A 21,107-nucleotide genomic window follows, 5' to 3' on the forward strand; every position below is an offset into this window, starting at 1 on the left:
CACAGGCAGGGGGAGAACATGTAAACCCCATACAGGTGAGGCCGGATTTGAACCCGGGTCCTCAGAACTCTGTGGGAGACGTGCTAACCAGTCGGTCCTCGTGCCACCTAAAATGAAGAAATAAAAGATAACAACAGTTGGAATTATAACAAATGACCAAAAAAAAAAAAAAAAAAAAAAAAAAAAAAAACTAAAATGAAGTGAGACTGAAAACTAAACAAAAAAAAAAACATGAATTCAATAAAAAACAAAGAATAGAAATAAAATACATTTACATTTATTTAAAAATATCAATTGAAAATTCTCATCAAAATATGTTGAAATGAAAATGATAAAATTAAAGCAACATTTTGAAAGAATGATTAAAAAGTTAAAATAGTAAAAGGTGAGCACTTACCATATATAGTGCTTTAGCTACACTGTATGATAGCCAAAGTGCTTTACAAGGCCTCAATTTCACCCATTCATGCACATTCATACATCATTGGGCAAAAAAGTTAAAAAAATAATAATCAAAATAAATAAGAAACAAAAATCCAAATTTGTCCCAAAATTCTCAAGAAATTACACTTTATTCTCACAATTAACCTTTACCGTGTCTTCTTCAAAATGCACTCTGCAAAATCTATTATTGAGCTACTCAAATCTTTTGGGAAATTATAAGTTTCTCATAAAAATACAACTATTATAATTTCACATTTTCTGGTTAAATTGCATCTTTTTCATTAATATTTTTTTTGTTCTCATATTAAAAAAAAATCTTGAATGAGTTTTTCCTCAATATTTCAATTTTATTGTTGTAAAGTGTTTAATTTTCACTAAATCTTTTGAATTAGAATCTTCATTGTACAACAAATTCTTATATTTTCAAAATATGCAAACTTTCTTCTGAAATCAATTAATTTTTACTGCAATCACTAAAAAAAAATCTATATTCTTAAGACAATGTTTTCAGATTAGAGAAAATTGTTGTAATACTCAAAACGCTTTCTTGCAAAATGGCAATATTTTTCACATAAATGTACACATCATTTTTAAATTTGACATAACCATTTACATCAATGAATGTTCTGAACTCCTGCTTCAATGCCAGTGTAGAGGAATAATGCTAAACAAAAATGGAGTGGATAATCACAAATTAAATTAAACCAGAAAGTATATCCTGTTAAAAATATTTTACATACAGAAAGTATATACAAGTATATTTTGGGTGTAGAAATTACATCAGAAATTACAAAAACGAACAGAATTAATCCGTTAACTCAAACATGATTGGGAATAGTGAATGTTGGGGGAAGAGGGGGTGGATAGGCTATAAACAGTGGCGCCCTGAGATACGAGTGACCCAACGTGAGTTTTTCGATACAAGCGGTCATTTGGCCGATATTTTACTTAACTTGTCAAGGAGCCACTGTATATGGAACAAAATAAATAAAGGATATACTACACTATGTAAAAAGGGCAACCAGTATTTCACACCAAATGTATATTGTTCACATTAGAAACAGAAAGTAAGTACACTTAAGTAAAATAAATGCAGGAATCTCATCCACTGCATAGTCCTTCAGTTTGTAGCAAAGCATATACTGTACAGAAGCATACATTTTCCTCTTAAGTAAGTTCACTTTATTTGACTTTTATTATACAGTGTTCGACTTTTTAGATGAAAGTCTTGCCTCTGAAGGTTTTTAGGATGGTGATAGACTGATTCCTGAACACAGGAATTGACTTTACATTATTTCCAATGGGAAAAATGGTTTTGGCAGCCATTGCATAATGTAACAGCATGTTAACATAAACGTTTTTTCCTGTCAAGTTACAAACTTATTTTCATAAAAAAATGTTTTATTCCTCATCAAATTGCGTCTTCTCTCTCACAAAATTTGGATTTCTTTCCATGGTAGGATTAGATTTTTTGTTTTTTCTTTCTGAAAGTATGCCATAAATTTATTCTCATATTTGTAGATTTTAGATTTTCTTCTTATAATATTGTTCACTGAGATTGACTAGGTGGATGACTGGTTAGAGCGTCTGCCTCACAGTTCTGAGGACCCGGGTTCAATCCCCGGCCCCGCCTGTGTGGGGTTTGCATGTTCTCCCCGTGCCTGCGTGGGTTTTCTCCGGGCACTCCGGTTTCCTCCCACATCCCAAAAACATGCATGATTTGGAGACTCTAAATTCCCCGTCGGTGTCCATGTGAGTGCGAATGGTTGTATGTTTGTATGTGCCCTGCGATTGGGTGGCAACCAGTTCAGGGTGTACCCCGCCTCCTGCCCGATGATATCTGGGATAGGCTCCAGCACGCCCGCGACCCTAGTGAGGAGAAGCGGCTCAGAAAACGGATGGATGAGATTGACTACCGTAAAAAAATATTGTAAAATTAACACTATTCACATAACATTGCAACGTTTTGTTGTAATATTACTATGACCTTATTTTTTTCCGCTGTAATTTAAAAAAAATTACTTGTAAAACTTTCTCTAAACTTAGAATATTTTTTGTAATTAATTTTTTTACTTGTAAAATTGTAACTTCATTCTCATATTACAACCTTGTAAAATTAAAACCTTATAAAATGTTGACTTTATTCTCATATTACAGGATTGTCCTGCAATATTAACATTTTTACCTGTAAAATCATAACTTTATTCTCGCAAATTTACTATTAAATCTTGTAATATTAACACTTTTACTTCTAAAAGTGAAACTTTATCCTCACAAAAGTAAATTTGTTCTCATAACATTAAAAAAAAAAAAAACTATTACTTTTTTCTTACATATTTTTTCTTTTTGTAATATAAAAAACAACAATTGTATTCTTACAATATTAAATTGTTTTCTCATAAAATTAGGACATTTTTTCTTTGTAATATTTTTTCTTGAACATTGAATATTTTTCTCGTAACTTTAGGACATTCTAATTCCATGATAAAGTTTCTCAACAATTCAGATTTTTTTTCCTTGTAAAATTACTTTTCTTATCAGATTATTATTATTTTTTCTAATATGACAAATTTATTCTTCTGACTTTATTCTTGTCTAGTTGACAAAAAAAAAAAAAACTAACAAAAAAATTCTGGTGACATCTCTATCGGGCTTTCATTCTGTTCTTATTTTCTAGCCTATGGTCCGAAGATGTCAGGGCAGATGTCCCAGCTGCCGCCGCTGTCCTTGGTCTCCCAGTAGCCTCCCTTGTAGACGTGTAAGCTCTCTCCTGACGTGGTGTCGTCCACCTTCTCGAACCACTGCGCCTGGTATCTGTCTGGATGGGCAGCTGGAAGACGTAAGAAGACGAGCCCAATCAACACTCAATGCCAAAACGGCCTTTTGTTAGTCTTTAAATCATTTTTAATCTACTGTCATATAATAAAAAATAAAATACCAATGTGCTTGGTAAAAAAAAAAAAAAATTCTATAAGTAGGTGCAGCTTATCAGTCATCCAGGTGATGGTATTCAATATAGGTTGAATTGAGGTGACTGGACATTTTGTTTGTCGAATTTGTTGTGCTTTTTTCTTGTTTTCCTAAAACGTTAAACACTGACTTAGGCAATGATGCTGTCAAGCAGTTGTGATTATTTCATCATGAAATTATTGTCATACTCGTGAATGGCATTTATCTGTAACAACTCCCAAGTCAAGTCACATTTATCTCAAGGCACCACAGTATGTATGTATGTTTATATATGTGTGTGTATATATATATATATATATATATATACACACAGTCGCCTCCAAAAGTATTAGAACGACAAGGTTAATTCGTTTGTTTTTTGTTCTATACTGAAGACATTTGGGTTTCAGATAAAAAGATGAATATGAGACAAAAGTTCAGAATTCTGTAACAACTCAAGTTGAGTCACACTTATCTCAAGGCACCCCAGTATGTATGTATGTTTATATATGTGTGTATATATATATATATACACACAGTCGCCTCCAAAAGTATTAGAACGGCAAGGTCAATTCCTTTGTCTTTCTTCTATACTGAAGACATTTGGGTTTCAGATAAAAAGATGAACATGAGACAAAAGTTCAGAATTCCAGCTTTTATTTCATGGCATTTACATTTACATGTTAAACAACTCAGGACAGAGCACATTTGCTCACTTGAAAAGTGGGTGGCTTCAAACAAAAAGTATTGGAACAGACATTATTAAAGTGAATAACATTTAATATTTGGTGGCATAACAATAATTTGTAGTAACTGCATCCAGCCTGCGACCCATTGACTTCACCAGACTGTTGCATTCTCAATTTGATATGCTTTTCCAGGCCTTTACTGCAGCCTTTCAGTTCTTGTTTCTGGTGGTTTCTCCCTTCAGGAGCTAAAATGCATGCTCTATTGGGTTAAGATCCAGTGATTGACTTGGCCAGTCTAAAACCGTCCACTTTCCCCCCCCCCGATGAAGTCCTTTGTTGTGTAGGGAGTCCCATACTTTAGCCTTATCATCACTTTGGTAAAGGTTAACCTTGGTCTCATCAGTCCATAAAACTTTGTTCCAAAACTTTTGGAGCGCATCTCTGTACTTCTTTGAAAAAATCCAATCTGGCCTTCCAATTCTTTTTGCTGATGAGTGGTTTGCATATTGTGGTATGGCCTGTATATTTCTTCTTCTTCGAACAGTGGATTGTGATACCTTCACCCCTGCCCTGTGGAGGTTGGCAGTTATGGCACTGACTGTTGTCTTTGGGTGTTTCTTCACAGCTCTCACAATGTTTCTGTCATCAACTGCTGTTCAACTGCTCAGTACACCAGTGGTTTCTCTCTTTTTCAGGACATTACAAATTGTTGTGTTTGCTATGCCCAATGTTTGTGCAATAGCTCTGATAAATTTTCCCTCTTCTCTCGGCTTCAAAATGGTTTGCTTTTCTCCTATAGACAGCTCTCTGATCTTCATGTTTGCTTAACAGCTAATGCAGTTTTCACAGGAGAAGCCCAAAGCCAAAAACAAGCATTAGTTAATGTTTAAGCAATCAATCGAAGAGGCAACACCATCAGTCACGTTCCAATACTTTTGCTCACTTGAAAAGTGAGTGGGTTCAAACAAAAGGTGTTGTAACACATCTAGATGGAAATACCATGAAATAAAAGTTGTAATTCTCATTCATCTTTTGATCTGAAACCAAAATCCATCCATCCATTTTCTGTGCCACTTATCCTCACTATCTTCAGGCAAGAGGCGGGTACACCCTGAACTGGACGCCAGCCAATCACAGGGTACATATAAATGTCTTCAACAAATAACAGAAACAAAGGAATTGACCCTGTGTGTATGTGCGTGTGCGTGCGCTCTATGAGAGAGAGAGAGAGAGACAGAGAAAGAGAGAGAGAGAGAGAGAGAGAGAGAGAGAGAGAGAGAGAGAGAGAGAGAGAGAGAGAGAGAGATGTGGCATTTTTAATTAGTTCCTATTTTAATGAATAAACCCTCTATCCTAAAAAAAGCACCGATGATACAGAATAGTCCACATACCACTGATACTACAAGTCCCAGGATGTCGTGCAACAGGAGAAGGTCAAATCTAGGGATCTACTGTCGTGGAAAACAATATAAGACCACTCTTGTTTCTCCAATTTCTTGTTCATTTTAATGCCTGGCACCACTAAAAGTTATATTACCTGAGGAATACAGTGAACACGACAAAAATGCAGCTGATTCCATAATACTATTTGAAATACTTTAGCTTAATCGTATTCCCACTGATTTTGGTTATTATCAAAACACAAGGGAAATTGCTAGATATCAGCTCTTAAATAAACTCTTATGAGCTATTATTGTTGTCATTATTATATTTTTCCAAACAAATATGCCTTAATTTGTACCAGACATTAAAAATGAACAAGAAACTTAAAAAACAAGGATGATCTCAAAAATATTTCCATGACTCTGTCTGTCTGTTACTTACTTTTGACTGTAGCACCACAAGAACTTTCACTGTCTTGGGCTGAGAAGAGCATGAAAACATTTAGAATGCTAACATGTACTACTACTACAGTATATCTATATTGACAGTGTTAGGAGGCTACTTGCATGTGACAGGACGAGGAGGATGAGTGTGAGCGTGAGGAGAGTCCTCTATGTCAGCTGAACATGAGCGCACATAAATCTTTTATAAAATCATCAGCTGCCACTCAACACTACTACACTATGCTACATGCTACACGATACTAATGTGTCCCAGGATTTAAACCATAAATTCAAGTTCTTAACCCTGGGTTGAAACCCTAATTATGTCAAATTTGAAACCATGCAGTAAGCCTGTCTTGACAGCGACATTTGAAACCCTGACCCAAACTTGAAATGGAAATTTCCAACCCACACATTGTCTTGAACCCTACTTTGAAAACCCTTACCCAGGATTGAAATCGTAATTTGAAAGCCTAACTTAAAACCCAAAGCCTGGTTTGATACCCCAAGCCTGTCTTGAAACCTTAGACCGTTGTTCGAAACCCTAAACCGGGCTGGAAACTTGAAACGCTAATGTTGGCTTGAAACCGTAACCCAGGCCAGAAATGCTAATTTGAAAGCCTAACCCTATCCCACTCACGATGTTCATAAGTCAAGACCACAATACAAAATAAGTAGAAGGGGATCTAAATAAAATGGTGTGGTCAAATGTAACACAACACATTCGTAATATTTGAATATTTGTACACTATGAGTTTGTGTGGTGATACTTGCTTTCATCTGAAACCTCACTCGCTTCCGTTCCAATCTTGTCAGCGTCAGCTAGAATGCAAATGGCCTAAGTGAGCAATGACAATTACACGCACGCAGACACACAAATGTATTTTTGCTAAAGCCTGAAGCACTTTTTAAACCAAGTACCAACTCAAAAAATACCTTGCTTTTCAAGTACCACCAACACTATAACACATTCGGCACAACAGCAAGACGGCTAACTCTTAAACTTAATATTGCCCAGCAAGATTGCTACCTACAAAGATAAACAGCTATCTATCATTATTGTTAGCTATTTAGATAATTAGTTAGAAAGATGGCTATTTGGAAAGACAGAGAACTAGCTAGCAATAATTGTATTAGCTTTCTAGATAATTTGCCAGAGAAATGGCTACCCAGGAAGATAGAAAGCTACCTAACATTACTATCAGCGATTTAGATAGTTAGCCAGCAGGATGGCTATTTGGAAAGCTAGCTAATTACCTAGTAATATTATTAGCAAACTAGCTAGTTAGGCGGCACTATAGCCACTTAAGAGTACAAATTGGGTTTATCATTAGGTTGCTTGATAGTTAACATCATGTCAGCTACCAAGAATGACAGAAAGCTACCTTGCGCTAACATTAAGTATTTACACAGTAAGCCTGCAAGATGACTACAAACAAAAGGTAAGAGTGGTACATAGCATTACTATTACCTAATCACATAGCGACAAGATGGCGTTTTGGAAAGACATATACCAATCACTGAGAATCACTACAGGGAGCCCACACACACCACTTTGAGAATCACGGGCCTAATGCATGAAAATGAGTACAGTACTTGCTTTCAAAAGGTGAGTCACTGTTTGGATCCACGGTTGAGGCTTTGTGTAGGGACACAGACAAGCAGAGAAAATGTACAAAGACACACAACACGGCACACACACACACACATGCATGTCCTCACCTTGTCTTTCTAGCTGATTTTACATCACCATCTAATGGGTCAGTGACCTTTTTGAAACCAAGAGCTACTTCTTCAGTACTGATTAATGCGAAGGGCTACTAGTTTGATACAAACTTCCGGAAAGGCAAATTTGAGTGTAAATCATCTAGTCATTGTTGTGCTCGCTAATCAGTTTCCACAAATGTTATGGTTTATTCCTGCGCTAAAATACTGACCTTTGAAAACCCAAATTTGTTTTTTAAGAATACCAACACAAAATTTTACGCATCTCACTGGTGAACTATTTTGAAAACAGGCCCACGGGCTACTCATGTGGTCTTTGAGAGCTAGGGCACGACGTCAGTGTCCCCTGCTCGATCATGTATTTGACCGCCAAAGAAATACACGTACAATGAGAAAAAAAAACGTTTACGCTTCCTGCCAAAGGCTGCTTTTTCCCACGTTACTATTTGGTTCAACCCCTAGTTTATGGAGCCTAAAACCCAATAAAGGGTCGCATTTTTTCAGTTTCAGAGCACCGGTAGACGTGAGTTTCTTAATCGTGTACTCCGAAGAGTCGGCAACTTTAATTTTTTTGTGACGGTCCACTTCAGTCGCATTCGGCTGTGTCACTGAGTGTGTGTTGGACCTAAAAGCCAGCACTTTTCTGGCTTCCTCCCCCCATGTTGCTGTTATGCATGAACAGCACACACATGGAATTGGGTGACACAGCCTTATTTTTCTGATTGGCCAAATCAGCCAACGTCAGATAGTTATCCTATTGATGTGGAATTGTAGAAGATGGTTTGGCTATCCGTCAAGCCTGATTCTTACCTTCCTCAGGCATGTTGGCTGCTTTGATGACCTCCCTCTCCCTTTCCCGACGAGCCATGCGCTGCTTCTCCTCCAACCGCTGCTTCTCGGCATTGGCCTCGTCCCAGTGGCCCTCCTCCATCAGACGCTGGTCGGGCCGCCACCGGCTGTCCGTCGGTGCCACGCCCTCCTCAGGTTCGTTGAGGGTCAGCGCCAGTGTGGAGAAGTAGTACATGCTCTCTGTGCCCTCTCTACGGAAAAAGACCATCTCATAAACATTCACATCATCTGTAATTATTTGCGAAGGTTGTGGTATCGCGTACGGTAAGGGGTTCTTCCTCCATATTTCCTTGGGTTTGAGGGTCTGGTAGACAGTCCTCTGTTTGCCCTCAGCGCCGTTCTCGCTCTTGCTACTCTGCATGATCCTAGAGAATTCCATCTTCTCGTCCCACGTGCCCGACAGCACGTAATGCGCCTTTCCGTCTTTGTCCATAACCACGCCCGTCACCTACCAGAATAAAAACACAGCATCATTGTAAACAAGCGTTTGAATCTGAAGCAGACCCAATTTCAAAGCTTCTGGCCTTGCAAATACAGTACATATAAAATTTGCCGCTTTAGTGGGTAAATACTTATCAAAATGATGTGTTTCTCCCATTATAAATAATAGGTATTACACATACAAATTGACAACTGGCACCTCCCTCCATATATTTATTAACGGCACATTTTTAATTCAAATTTGAATTTAATATTTGTTTTTATTTAGATTTAAAGTAAATCATTTATTTTATTTTCATTTGCATTATAATTATTTTAAAACTTAAATGTGAATTTAGGTTAGTACGATTTTATTATAATAAATAATTTAATTAGATTTTTCAGTTTATTTAATTAGATCTGATTTTAAATTTAAAAATCTGATTTTCAAATAAACATAATTTAACCTGATTTTCAAGTGAAATTTTAATTCCATTTAAAAGGATTTCAAATTTTAATTAACACGATATTTTAATTTACAGAAATCAGCTCTTTTACATTTTAATTTCAATATTTATATTTAATTTAAAAAATAATCCATCCCATTTTACTTAAATTTTAATTTGTAAATATTTTTAATTTACATTTATAAACACTGATTATTTCAATATGTATTTAATCTGATTATTGACATTACAATGAAAATAAGAATTTGAATTAAACTTGCACTACATTTTTAGTAAGTAAATTGTTATCAATGCGTAGATTGTCACCAATCCATCCTTGGGCAAAATCCAGGCAGATGTAAAAAAAAAAAAAAAAAAAAAAAAAAAAAAAAAAAAACCTCTTCAATATTATTGTAGCCTTCTTGGCAGAGGTATAAGACACAAAGTCACCTTTCTTGGCACGTCTCTGGAGAAGTAACTGTAGGGAGTGAATTTAAGGTGGCATCGATCGCCTGTCTTGTGGTTGACCACATCGATCTCCCCTGACTAGAGAAAAAAAAATTAATTGTTAAAAAAGTTGGCTACATTACAACATTGCCTACCAGTCATGCCATCATCATACCTGATCAATCCATAACTTGCCCACAATAATATTGTGCACTGTGGTGGTCACTTTCTTCCAGGAGTAATGGTTGCAGCTCTTGTCAAATATGCACTGGATTGAACCTGAGGAAGACAAAAGGGTTGTGTGATATTAGTTCAGAAACGTATATATAGCATACTCTCATAATTAGGAATACTCACCCAAGGGGATGATAGACAAATATTTTCCTCGGAACTTGCTGGCTAAGGTGATTTCTTGTCTGAGCGTCCAGCCTTTTTCAGAGATGGCATGGTGGGCTGCTGCAGGCGGGTGGTGGCTCACCTGAGAGAACAGGCAGAAAAGTTTGTCAGAATCATCTTTATTTGCCAAGTATGTCAAAAACAAGGAATTTGTCTCCGGTAGTTGGAGCTGCTCTAGTACAAGTCAATTGACAGAATACTTTTGAGAGATAAAAACATAAAAACACAGTCACTGAGCAAAAAAAGGTTACCAGTAAACTGGTAATGCCGATAATTTTTTTTTTTTTTGTGACACTTGTGCAAAATGATCCCTTCCAAGTCCTCTAGCAATTTAGAGCAGGTTGAAATGACTAATAGAACAATAGTCTGGTGCAGTAACCATTATGCAAATGGAAGAGAGACTTCAAGAAATGTATGCAGTTTAAAGTGAATAGTTGTGCAATAATCTGGAACAATGTCAATTGTTCAAATGGTGCAGATACCTCCCAAGCACAAGAGTGGCCAGTATTGGTCAAAAACGGTGCAGAGTGGCGAGACTGCTACAGTGAGTGCACGAGTTAATGTATAATTGGCCCGACAGAGATGTGACAACAAACTCAGACAAAAAACAATTGGCAGCATGTTGCAATGGAATTGTAGGTTAGCTCTTTAAGAAGTTGATTGCAAGAGGGAAGAAGCTGTTTGTTTTAGTTTGCGTTGATCGATAGCGGTGAGTGTGAATGGTTGTTTGTTTCTATGTGCCCTGCGATTGGCTGGCAACCAGTTCGGGCTGTACCCCGCCTTTCGCCTGAAGATAGCTGGGATAGGCACCAGCACGCCCGCGACCTTTGTGAGCATAAGCGGAACGGAAGATGAATGAATGAAGGATCGATAGCGCCTACCTGAGGGAAGGAGCTGGAAGAGGTGGTGACCAGGATGTGGAGGGTCCAAGAGGATTTTGCATGCTCGTCTTAGTTCTGGCAGCGTGCAAGTCCTCAAGGGTGGGTAGGGGGGAACCGACAATTTTTCCAGCAGTTTTGATTGTCCGTTGCATTCAGAGTTTGTCCTTTTTTGTGGCAATTTTACTTTTTAATTTTATTTTACTGGAACCTTGTCGATATGAAAGCCAATAAATAGTGAACAAAGTATTAATAATAATGGCAAAATTCAGGCATAAGCAGGAGGTGTGAAGGGTTTTTTTGGCATTGGTGGAGGTCTGCATGCTACCGAAGGCTTATTCATACCTTCTTTGCACGGCTCCATCAAATTAGAACAGAAAAGACCCCCCCCCCCAAAAAAAAAAAAAATAAAATATAAAAATTCCACATTCATACAATATTAATCAAATATGCTCTGTGTATACTATGCGTGGTCAAAAGCTATAAAGTCAACTTGTTTAATCCATATTAGATCGAGTTTGAGATCTTCTGGGCAATACAAATATGCAAATAGGTTCTCCTGCATTTTTTTTGTTCACATAAAATTATCACTGTAAATATAAATATGTCAACGCCATGTTGCCTTCTATTTTTTGGATTACTTCATTATTTATTTTATTAGTAATTGAAGACCTGCCAACCTATAAAAATTCACTTCCAGAACAATTTGTCCAAATTTGTCTGAATTTCCATATTTTCAAAATTTTGTCAAGAACATTTCTGTGTGACAATCATAATGATAATCATTAATAAATTACAGCTTCAATATTTGTCATTTTAATGTTTTTATTACATAAACCTTGTGATGGTGGACGCAGTTTAACCCTGAATCAAAGTACCAGTATACTGTATGAAATTTCGACGTTTCATCATCAAAAATATCTGTGTCTATGAAATAATTCACCTTTGCCAATTATGTTTTCAACCCTGGTAAAAAATAAATAAATTTAAATGTAAAAAAAGCTCCGGTCTATTAAAGCAGATAAATCAGATCTAGATCAGAATTATAACTCAGCACTCTATTTTGCAAACCAACAAATAATATTGCTGATAAACTGAATTGGATAGTTTATGTATGGATAAGAGTTTTGGTTTCTATTTTGTGCAATGTACTTCTTGTACATGTACAAAAAGTACATGTTAGAAGAAGAAATGTAATTACATCTTCTCTTTCATGCTATTTATATTCCATAATTATATTTCCTATATCCACAATTGCTGCTGAAATTATGCAAATGTCCCCATTGTGGGACTAATAAAGGTCATCTTATGGTCCAAATATTTATTAATAATAATACTTTAAACCTGCCCACGTTCTGATAATCCGGGAATGTCAGATGCTGGATATAAAAAAAAACTTTCTTCCAAATATCTGGAACAATCCGTGTTACAGCCAATGACAAAATACGGACATTCCGTAACATTTGGCAGCTCTGGAATTTTATTATTTTTACATGTATTGCTTTAATTTCATATTGTATTTGTATTGTATATCATCAAAACTCATCAAATTCAAAAACTGGTTTGACAAAAATAAGCTGTCATTAAATTTGACCTGGACAAAAATTATGATATTCGGTAGCAACAAAATAAATCAAAGACAGGCGCTTATAGTAGGGGTTGTTTTGAAAAGAGTGCATGAAATCAAATTCCTAGGGGTGATAACACATGACAAAATCTGATGGAAGTCTCACATAAAATACATCTGGACTAAAATATCTAGAAGCATCTCTGTAACGGCCAAAGTAAGATGGTTTTTTTTTAGATAACTCCACTACACTCTTTTCTGTTCCCTGGTTTTACCTTACCTTAATTACTACATCTTCTGTTCATAATACAAAAATAACTATTAGAATAGTCCATAAGGTGCTTGAATGTACTAATCAGCTATTTGTAAAGTCTAAAATAATGAAAATTAATGATATAGTGAAAGTAACAATAGATTACCAAACAATTTACAGAAAATGTTTCAAGAAAGAGAAGGGGAGTATAAATTAAGAGATATGGCAAATTTTAGGATCAAACAATGCAAGACCACAATAAAAACATTCTGTATATCAAATAATGGTGTGAGACGATGGAAAAAACTGAGTGTGGAGCTGAAACAATGTCCAATATGTATATATTAGTATTTCTTACTTATTATTATTATGGCAGTACTATGTTGATGTTCAAAAAATTAAAAGCTACAGGAAATAGGATTATAAGGAACTAGAGATAGGGATAGGAGTGAATAAGTTTTACTTCCTACTTCTTTTCGAATATGTATAATTCAGCATTATTTTAGTTTAATCTTGTCTATTTTGTTGTTTTTTGTCACTTTCAGACATGTTCAAAATAAGGAATTCAATCAATATTCATTTTATACTTATTAATGTTATTAGTTTTTTATTTTACATTATTTTTCACTTTAAATTATTTTTGCATTTATCTTATATCAAGACAATAAATAATATATTTTACAGATGTTTACTTGTATATATTAATAACATCTATTTTATTTTTAACATATATATGTTTTTTATTTATACATTTATTTTATATTTCATGTTTTTTTTTCTACAATAATGACAACTAATAATAATAATAAATTTAACTTAAAAGGTGCATTTCTGAGCACTCAAGGTCACCTTACAAGCAGATAAATCAAGGAGTTCACTGTAAATCTCCCTCTATTGTGTCATAAATCCGTTTAACTGATTCAATGCTATAGACAGCTGTTGAATTGAAATATCCATGTTAACAAGGAGGACTCAATCACAACTACAATTATCCTGTAGATCCAAAAAGTCAACATTTTAGGTGCTTGTATTATAGTTTCTACCTGCTCGCAAAGAGAGCGGTAGCCACACTCTCGCAGGCGATCCAGCTCGAAGGTTTCCCCCAGCAGAGGGTTGAAGGGCTTGCCGGTGCGGTGGACGGTGGTGGAGTAGGACGACACGGTGAAGGCGGCCACGTAGCACATCTGCTCCAGGGAGCTCTGACACTTGGCCGCCCTGTCCAGCAGCTCGTAGTACTCCAGGTCCTCGGACAGGCGTTGCAGCATTGACAGAGGCTCGTTAAAGTTCACCTAGAGGGGAGGGAGACGAGGGGGCGTTGGCGTTACCACGTTCGGGTGGCTGGCGGCGCTTTGCGTGGCAGTTTCCTCACGGGCATCGGTATCTTGGAGAGCTCCTTGCCGATGCAGTTTTTCATGATGCTCCACAGGTTGAGGTAGTAGTTGGGCTTTTCTGCGATGCGTGTCCGTCGTTGCCTGACAGGCTCCAGCTCCAAGGGCTGTGGGGACTCGAGACTGGATGCCAGTGACAGCTCATCAAACTGAAACAGGGGGAGGAGTTATGATATGGGAGAGGGGGACATACAGTGAACCCCCATTTATTGTGGCGATACGTTCCAGACATAATAGGTGAAAATTTGTGACCTTTTTTTTTTTTTTTAAATTAAATTATAGTCTTGTCCCTCCAAAATTCATTAAACTCATTTAAACTTATTGAAACACACTTAAAACTTCAAAATTAAACACTTTTCAAACACATTGTAAACATATATGAAGTCGCAATGCCCTACCTCTGCCCTCATCGCTGTGGTAACAAAAGCCCTTTGGCACAATAGAATACATCAGAACCAAGTGCTTTCAACTAGAGCATGACTGGCTGTTGAGTGTTCTGTAATTCAATTTTCTTTGTATATTTTAATTTAAGAATGTCTGAAACATTTTATTAAGACCCCTGGGAACTGTCTCCTTTATAGAGAAATAAAATGAACACACATTTACCGACTGATCGTCCATGCCGGTCTCATTGCTCAGCCTGCTTACACTGCTGTCAGATCTCCTGTAGGTAAGAAAACCTATTATCCCAGATTGTTCACTGATCTATTTACAAGAACTGAAGCCTTGGCAGAGGTCTATGCTCATTTGAATGCTCATGTTCGAGTGACCTGTGATATTTTGGGTCAGCGGGGATGGTGATGAACCCTGCCGGGTCCTCCATGGCGTCAAAGAACTCGTTGTCATCATCCTCGTCGCTGGCATCCCCCTTTCCTGACATTCCACCTGAAGCAAAATGTGGGGGAATACATGAGACACTGTTAGGAGGGAGGATTTAGTTGTACAAACATACAACATTGGCACACACAACATATTGGAATGACCACATCTACTGAAGATGACGTCTTTAAGAAGCAAATGTGAAGCATACCTTTGCTACCCAAATCCATGTTGCTGTACGACGGCAAAAGCACGGTGGCTCCCCTGAAAGCTCTCTCTAGGTGGTTGTGCTGCTTGGCCAATTGCTCCAGAGTGTCCTCCAAGCGAATCCTCTGCGCTTTCTCCAGCTGCAAGGCCTTCTGCCAGCGCTTACTGTGGTTCTGAGCCATGGACAGGAAGTCTTGGCACACCTATGCACAGCAAACCAATTAGCTGGTGAGGACGTCAAGGCTTTTTGTCGGCAGGCCGTGACTTACGTTGATCATTGCAATGGAGGTGATTCGGAAGAGCGTGGCCCTCTCTGTGACTTGTCTGATCTTCTCACCCATGTCCGCTGCTGCATGAATGCCCTCCAGTTCTGACAAAGATCTGTTTGTGGAATAACTCAACTCAATCGTCACTCCACTTAAATAAACACTTATTTTCCCCTAACATTTTTCTCGTAATGCTATGACTGCTTTTGTAACCTCACAACTTTTATCTTGAAACAGTACGACTCTATTGTCATAACACGACAACTTAATATCATAAAGGTGTGACTTTCTTCTTGTCATTTTATGACTAATCTCGTAAAGTTATTTAGAAATAATACTCTTCTTGTGATATATTAGTGTAATAGTCTTTAAAATGACTTCTCATAACTTTGTGACTTTTTTCTTGTAACGAGTTTATTATAGTGAAGTTACAACTTTTTTGTTGCAACATTTTGAGTTTATTCTACTTCCATTAAGTCTTTCTTATCCTGTACTTCTTTATGTAGTATTATGAAATTTTTGCAACAAACTTTTTTTTCTCGTACAATTACATCTTTATTTTATTCACTTTACAACTTTTTTCTTGCACCATTAAGAGTTTATTCTGGTCATGTTGCATCTTTCTATAATACTGTATTACGACTTTGTTGTCATGAATTTATGACTCTCGTAAATGTAATTTTTTTTCTTGTAATAAATTTTTTTCTCGTAACTACCATTTGTTTTGTCTTTCAACAATATGACTTTATTCCTTGTAATATGTTTCGACAAGTGTTTGTCAAAAATAATCTAAAAATAGGATTTGCGTCCATTGAGGCCTCTTGATGACCTTGGGTTTATACCTTTGCAGTGCTGATCCATGCTTGACAATGAGGTCATTGCAGGTGTTAAGGTCCTCCACTTTGTTGCTGAGCGTGCGCAGCGTAGACTGGATTTCAATGTTGCGGCCGCCCCCCTGTCCCGAAGAAGGGGGGGCTTCAGACGCTTCATCCGCCGACTCATCTGTCAATGACGGTGGTGAAGGAACTCAAGGAATTGCAACGTGAAAATAGGAAATTTTCACTCACCGGACAGATCCTGTATGGGAAAAGCCTTTGCCTTGGCGAGCTCCAGGGCGGTGATCCAGCGTTGGCGCTCCACCTCCGAGCTTCGCTTTCAGGTGGTACGTCTGGGCGCCCCCATTGGAGATGACGAAGTTGCACGAGTCCTCCACGACGATGTTGGCCGTGGCCAGGTTGATGGTGCCGCGACACGTGTGGCCCATCTCGGCCTGGGTCCTGTGAATGTCTCATACCATTATTATTTTGTTGTTGTAACATTACTTCTAATAGGAGAAAAAAAAATTTTTTCCTTGTAACACTATGACATTATCTTTATTTAAACACATTTTTTCTCGTAACACGATATTATTCTCATCATATTACAAAATCGTAATAAATTTAATTTGTCGTAAAACTTTTTTTAATCATAACATGACATTTTCTTTTTTGAAAAAAATGTAGTTATCATATTTTTCCCTCGTCATATAAATTTTTTTAAACATACCGTAACTTTTTTCTCGTCTTTTAAAAATGTAAAATTAAGAGAAAAATGCAATGTAAACTATCATAATAATATTATGTCTTTTTCTCATAATATTCTGACTTTATTATTTTCACATTATGACATTATTCGTGCAACATACTGTAATTTTGTCTTGATTTTCGTACCATTACGTCTAGTTACACATTTTGTCTGACTATTAGAACTTTACTCATGTAAGTAAAAATGCATTTCACGACTGTAATAGTGCTGCAGTTTGCTGATATGTAAACAACCTCCCTTACAATTCTGTTTCCTGTAAAAACACCTCTGACGTCACATGACTTAGTTTCAAGTTAATAGCAAAGGACACTGTACTCATACCGATAATATGAGAGCAGTCCATTACTGAGGACGAACCAGCGTCTCTGGTAACCTTTAATGTAGTTGGTCCACTTGAAGAGCCAGCCCTTGTACATGTCTCCCGGGGTGGGAGCGGGGGGCTTGGACTCTGATGACATCATAGCAGCCTGGTGGGGGTAATGGCACATCTTAATGACATTGTGCCAATAGTTTTGAGCATGACTGTATTGTCTATATATATATATATATATATATATATATATATATATATATATATATATATATATATATATATATATAAATATATATATTTGTCAAAAAAATCACTCTCACTATTCTGGCATTTAGCAAATAGAAATAATTTTGGTACTCTTAATTGACCTAAAACATTCAAAGTTTAGTTTGATTTCATGTTAGACAGTCAAGAATAATAAAAAAACATGTGTTTTTATAGTCGTGCTAAAAAATAGTGGCAGAGTACCAATATTTTTTTGCACCAATGTACATGGTGGGCCAAATGTAGGTACAGTAAACCACTACATCTCAGTTCAGTTTGTATTGTTTTAAAAGTGTGTTGAATGTAAACCACCTCCACTACATCGCAGTTCACTTTGTGTGATTGTATTGTTTTGAAATTGTGTTTAAAAACCTTAAAAGATGGTAGGCCCTGTAAATGTTATAAAAACATGCCTGGTGTATTTAAGTAGGCTATTTCTACTTTGCGGATTTTTACTTATTGTGTGTGTGGGGGGGGAGGGGTCTAGATCAAAGATGCATGAAATGAAAGGAAAATGTAAGTTTGGAAGAAAGTACAGAAGGAAGTTTGATCAATGGATTAAGAAGGTATGGTAGAAGGATGGTATGAAAAGTCTAGATGAAGAAAGGAGGGAAACAAGTAAGGGATGATAGAAGGAGGAAGGAAATGGATAGATAGAACAAGGGGACCAAGGATTGAGCTTTCCATGGATGTACAATGATGGAAGGATTACGGGAGGGAGAATGGATACAGAAAGAGTGATTGAAAGACAGGAGGAAAGGATATGAAAGGTAGAGAAGTATGGATAGTAGTTTAGGGGAAAAGGAAAGAAGCTAGTAAGGAAGTAACGAACGAACAAAGGAAGGAAGGAAGGAATGGGCTCACCGGCAATTACAAACCCACGCCTGGACTTGCAAGATCAACACTGGCCTTGAAATCCTAATTTGAAACCTTAAACCTTGTTTGAAAACCTAACCCTGGCTTGAAACCCTGTTTTTAATTTACAATATTTAATTAATTAATAAATGTAATTGTAAAAAAAAATGTTAAAAAATAAAAATAAGGTTTCATGTAATATAGTACCCAGTTTATATATACGTCATCATCTGCGATTGCCTGGCGACCAGTTGTGGGTGTACCATGCCTCTCGCCCGAAGACAGAGCTCGGATAGGCTCCAGCACGACCGCAACCCTAGTGAGGATAAGCGGGACGCAAAATGGATGGATATACGTTATCATAACACATGTCATAACGATTATGACATATGATGGCCTATGATAACTGTAATGAGCATTCGACAAACAAGGAAAAATGTAAACCTCTTGGCCCGTTACACGTCATGATTATGACATGGCCGGACAAAATGGTTAAAACTGTCATCGAATTCAAATAAATCATATTCATGTTTTAACATGACTTGCAGCAGTGAAGTACATAAGTCATTGAAAACTGTTGCTTATGTCAGCTGTCAGGTGACGACAGCAGCCAGTCGCCGGTTTAGCTAACGTCTTTTCCCTGCTAACATTTCTTTATTTCTCGTTTCATTTTAAGAAGACTGCGTGTTTATACACGGTTATAAATGTTCCGTACCAACCGGTTGTGTGTTGTTAAAGTAGTGTGGAGCGAATAATTGAACGAGTTACCTGAAAAGAGCAGGAAGACAATTTAAGGCATGAAAATCTCCTTAAACTCTGGCCCGCCACTAAGCTTGCTAGCTAGCCCGGAAGTTGTCATCCAAATCGGCCGAACACGTCGGACGTGTGACACCCGCTTCCATAACTGTCAAAAAAGATTTAAAATCCCAAATTACAAACGTTTATTTTACGTGACATCATCCCCCCCCCAAAAAAACTAACTTCGTTTGCGTTAGCATTGCTTTGACATTCGACCGTCGAATTTTAGTCACGCCGCCTCGGAGACAGCATCGAGGGTCACATTGCAAAAAGAAATCATGAAATTGTCAACTATTACATATTTTAAACTAGTTAATATAATGTTTACTTACGCTGTTTTGCTCTCTCTCTCTCTCGCTATATATATATATATACACACACACACACATTATACTATGCTCAGTATTTATTACGCGGTTAATATTTTTTTTGTCAAATGCATTCACTGATGCCGGTGTTTTGACGTCAAGCGAGGAAACGTCAACTGTCCCAATTTTGTTTCTGCCTCGATGACGTCAAAGGTCATGTTATCTAATTTCCGACAATTATGAGACTGTTACGTTTTAATTTGCGGCCTAATAAACTATAATATATATCACAGTCACAACATGACAGGCATTTTCAAGTGCGATCGAAGACCAATTGTTATTCTTTTTTTTTTGCATTTTTGAAGTCATCGTGGACGTAAAGGTCAACTTTAGTTCTATACAGCATCTTGTTTTACCAAAGGTGTCGGATAATTAATAATAATCACATTACTTTTTTAACTTGTTAAAAGTTAATGCATGTGCTATGCTATATTACTCACCATAGCATCTATTTCATCAAATATGTGCACTGATCCATTACAAAAGATACACGTCATATAATAACCTCAATAACTTGAAAATGCTTCTGTAAGTGGTGGTATCACTAAGGACAAAATACAGGAAATAAACTATAGTAACTGTCCAACTTTGGTTCCACTTTACCCAAAAAGTCCAACAATAGTCAATTTTAAGCTACCTTACAATTTAAATTAATAAAGTAAAGCTATTTTAATATATTCACCATGGGAACAAATTTCTTTTTTCTTTTTTTTCTTTCTCCAAATTTCAAAAATCAACTCTCGCTGGAGCGTTTCACAGCAGTGTGTGAAGTGGTCGGGATAAAAATCGGCACCTTCATATCTGAGAGCATGGTGCTCTGTCAGAAAAGGGTGGACTGCCCTCTCCGGGTCAAAAAAGAGATCCTCCCCAAGTGGAGTTCAAGTATCTAGGGGTCCTGTTTACGAGTGACGGAAGAATGCCGCAGGAGATGGACAAGGTGGATCGGTGCAGTGGTGCAAACTCTATCGATCTGTCGTGGGGAAGAAGGAGCTGAGCAGGAAGGTGAAGGTCTCAATTTACCGGTCGATCGACATTCCTACCCTCACCTATGGTCACGAGCTGTAGGTGGTGTCCGAAAGAACAAGATCGCGGATACATGTGGCCGAAATCAGTTTTCTTCCTCCCTTTGAGATAGGGTGAGAAACTCTGTCATCCAGGTGGGGCTCAGAATCAAGCCCCTGCTCCTCAGCATCGAGAGGAGCCAGACGAGGTGCCTCGGGCATCTGGTTAGGATGGACACCTCCCTGATGAGGTGTTCTGGGCACATCCCACCGAGAGGGGACGACCCGGTAGACGGACTGTCTCCCGGTTGGCCTGGGAACACCTCAGGATCCAGCCGGATGAGCTTGATGAAGT

The 21,107-nt window shown here is 37.3% G+C and overlaps 1 protein-coding gene across 1 annotated transcript; it reads right to left on the bottom strand.

Moving 5' to 3' along the window:
* Positions 1 to 339: 339 nt before the first annotated feature.
* Positions 340 to 19,856, bottom strand: LOC133403977 (oxysterol-binding protein 1-like). Its single transcript, XM_061679487.1, is given in 21 exon segments — positions 340 to 3,274; positions 6,683 to 6,730; positions 7,509 to 7,547; positions 8,444 to 8,673; positions 8,746 to 8,930; positions 9,799 to 9,894; positions 9,971 to 10,074; positions 10,153 to 10,273; positions 13,933 to 14,178; positions 14,259 to 14,426; positions 14,878 to 14,941; positions 15,048 to 15,162; positions 15,308 to 15,506; positions 15,573 to 15,684; positions 16,412 to 16,571; positions 16,637 to 16,718; positions 16,720 to 16,846; positions 17,475 to 17,620; positions 18,808 to 18,901; positions 19,354 to 19,489; positions 19,716 to 19,856. Coding segments are annotated over 18 exon segments (2,388 nt in total). The 5' UTR covers positions 17,615 to 17,620; positions 18,808 to 18,901; positions 19,354 to 19,489; positions 19,716 to 19,856; the 3' UTR covers positions 340 to 3,122.
* Positions 19,857 to 21,107: the final 1,251 nt, after the last annotated feature.

Source organism: Phycodurus eques, chromosome 6 (genome assembly GCF_024500275.1).
Source record: "Phycodurus eques isolate BA_2022a chromosome 6, UOR_Pequ_1.1, whole genome shotgun sequence".
Lineage (NCBI taxonomy): Eukaryota > Metazoa > Chordata > Actinopteri > Syngnathiformes > Syngnathidae > Phycodurus > Phycodurus eques.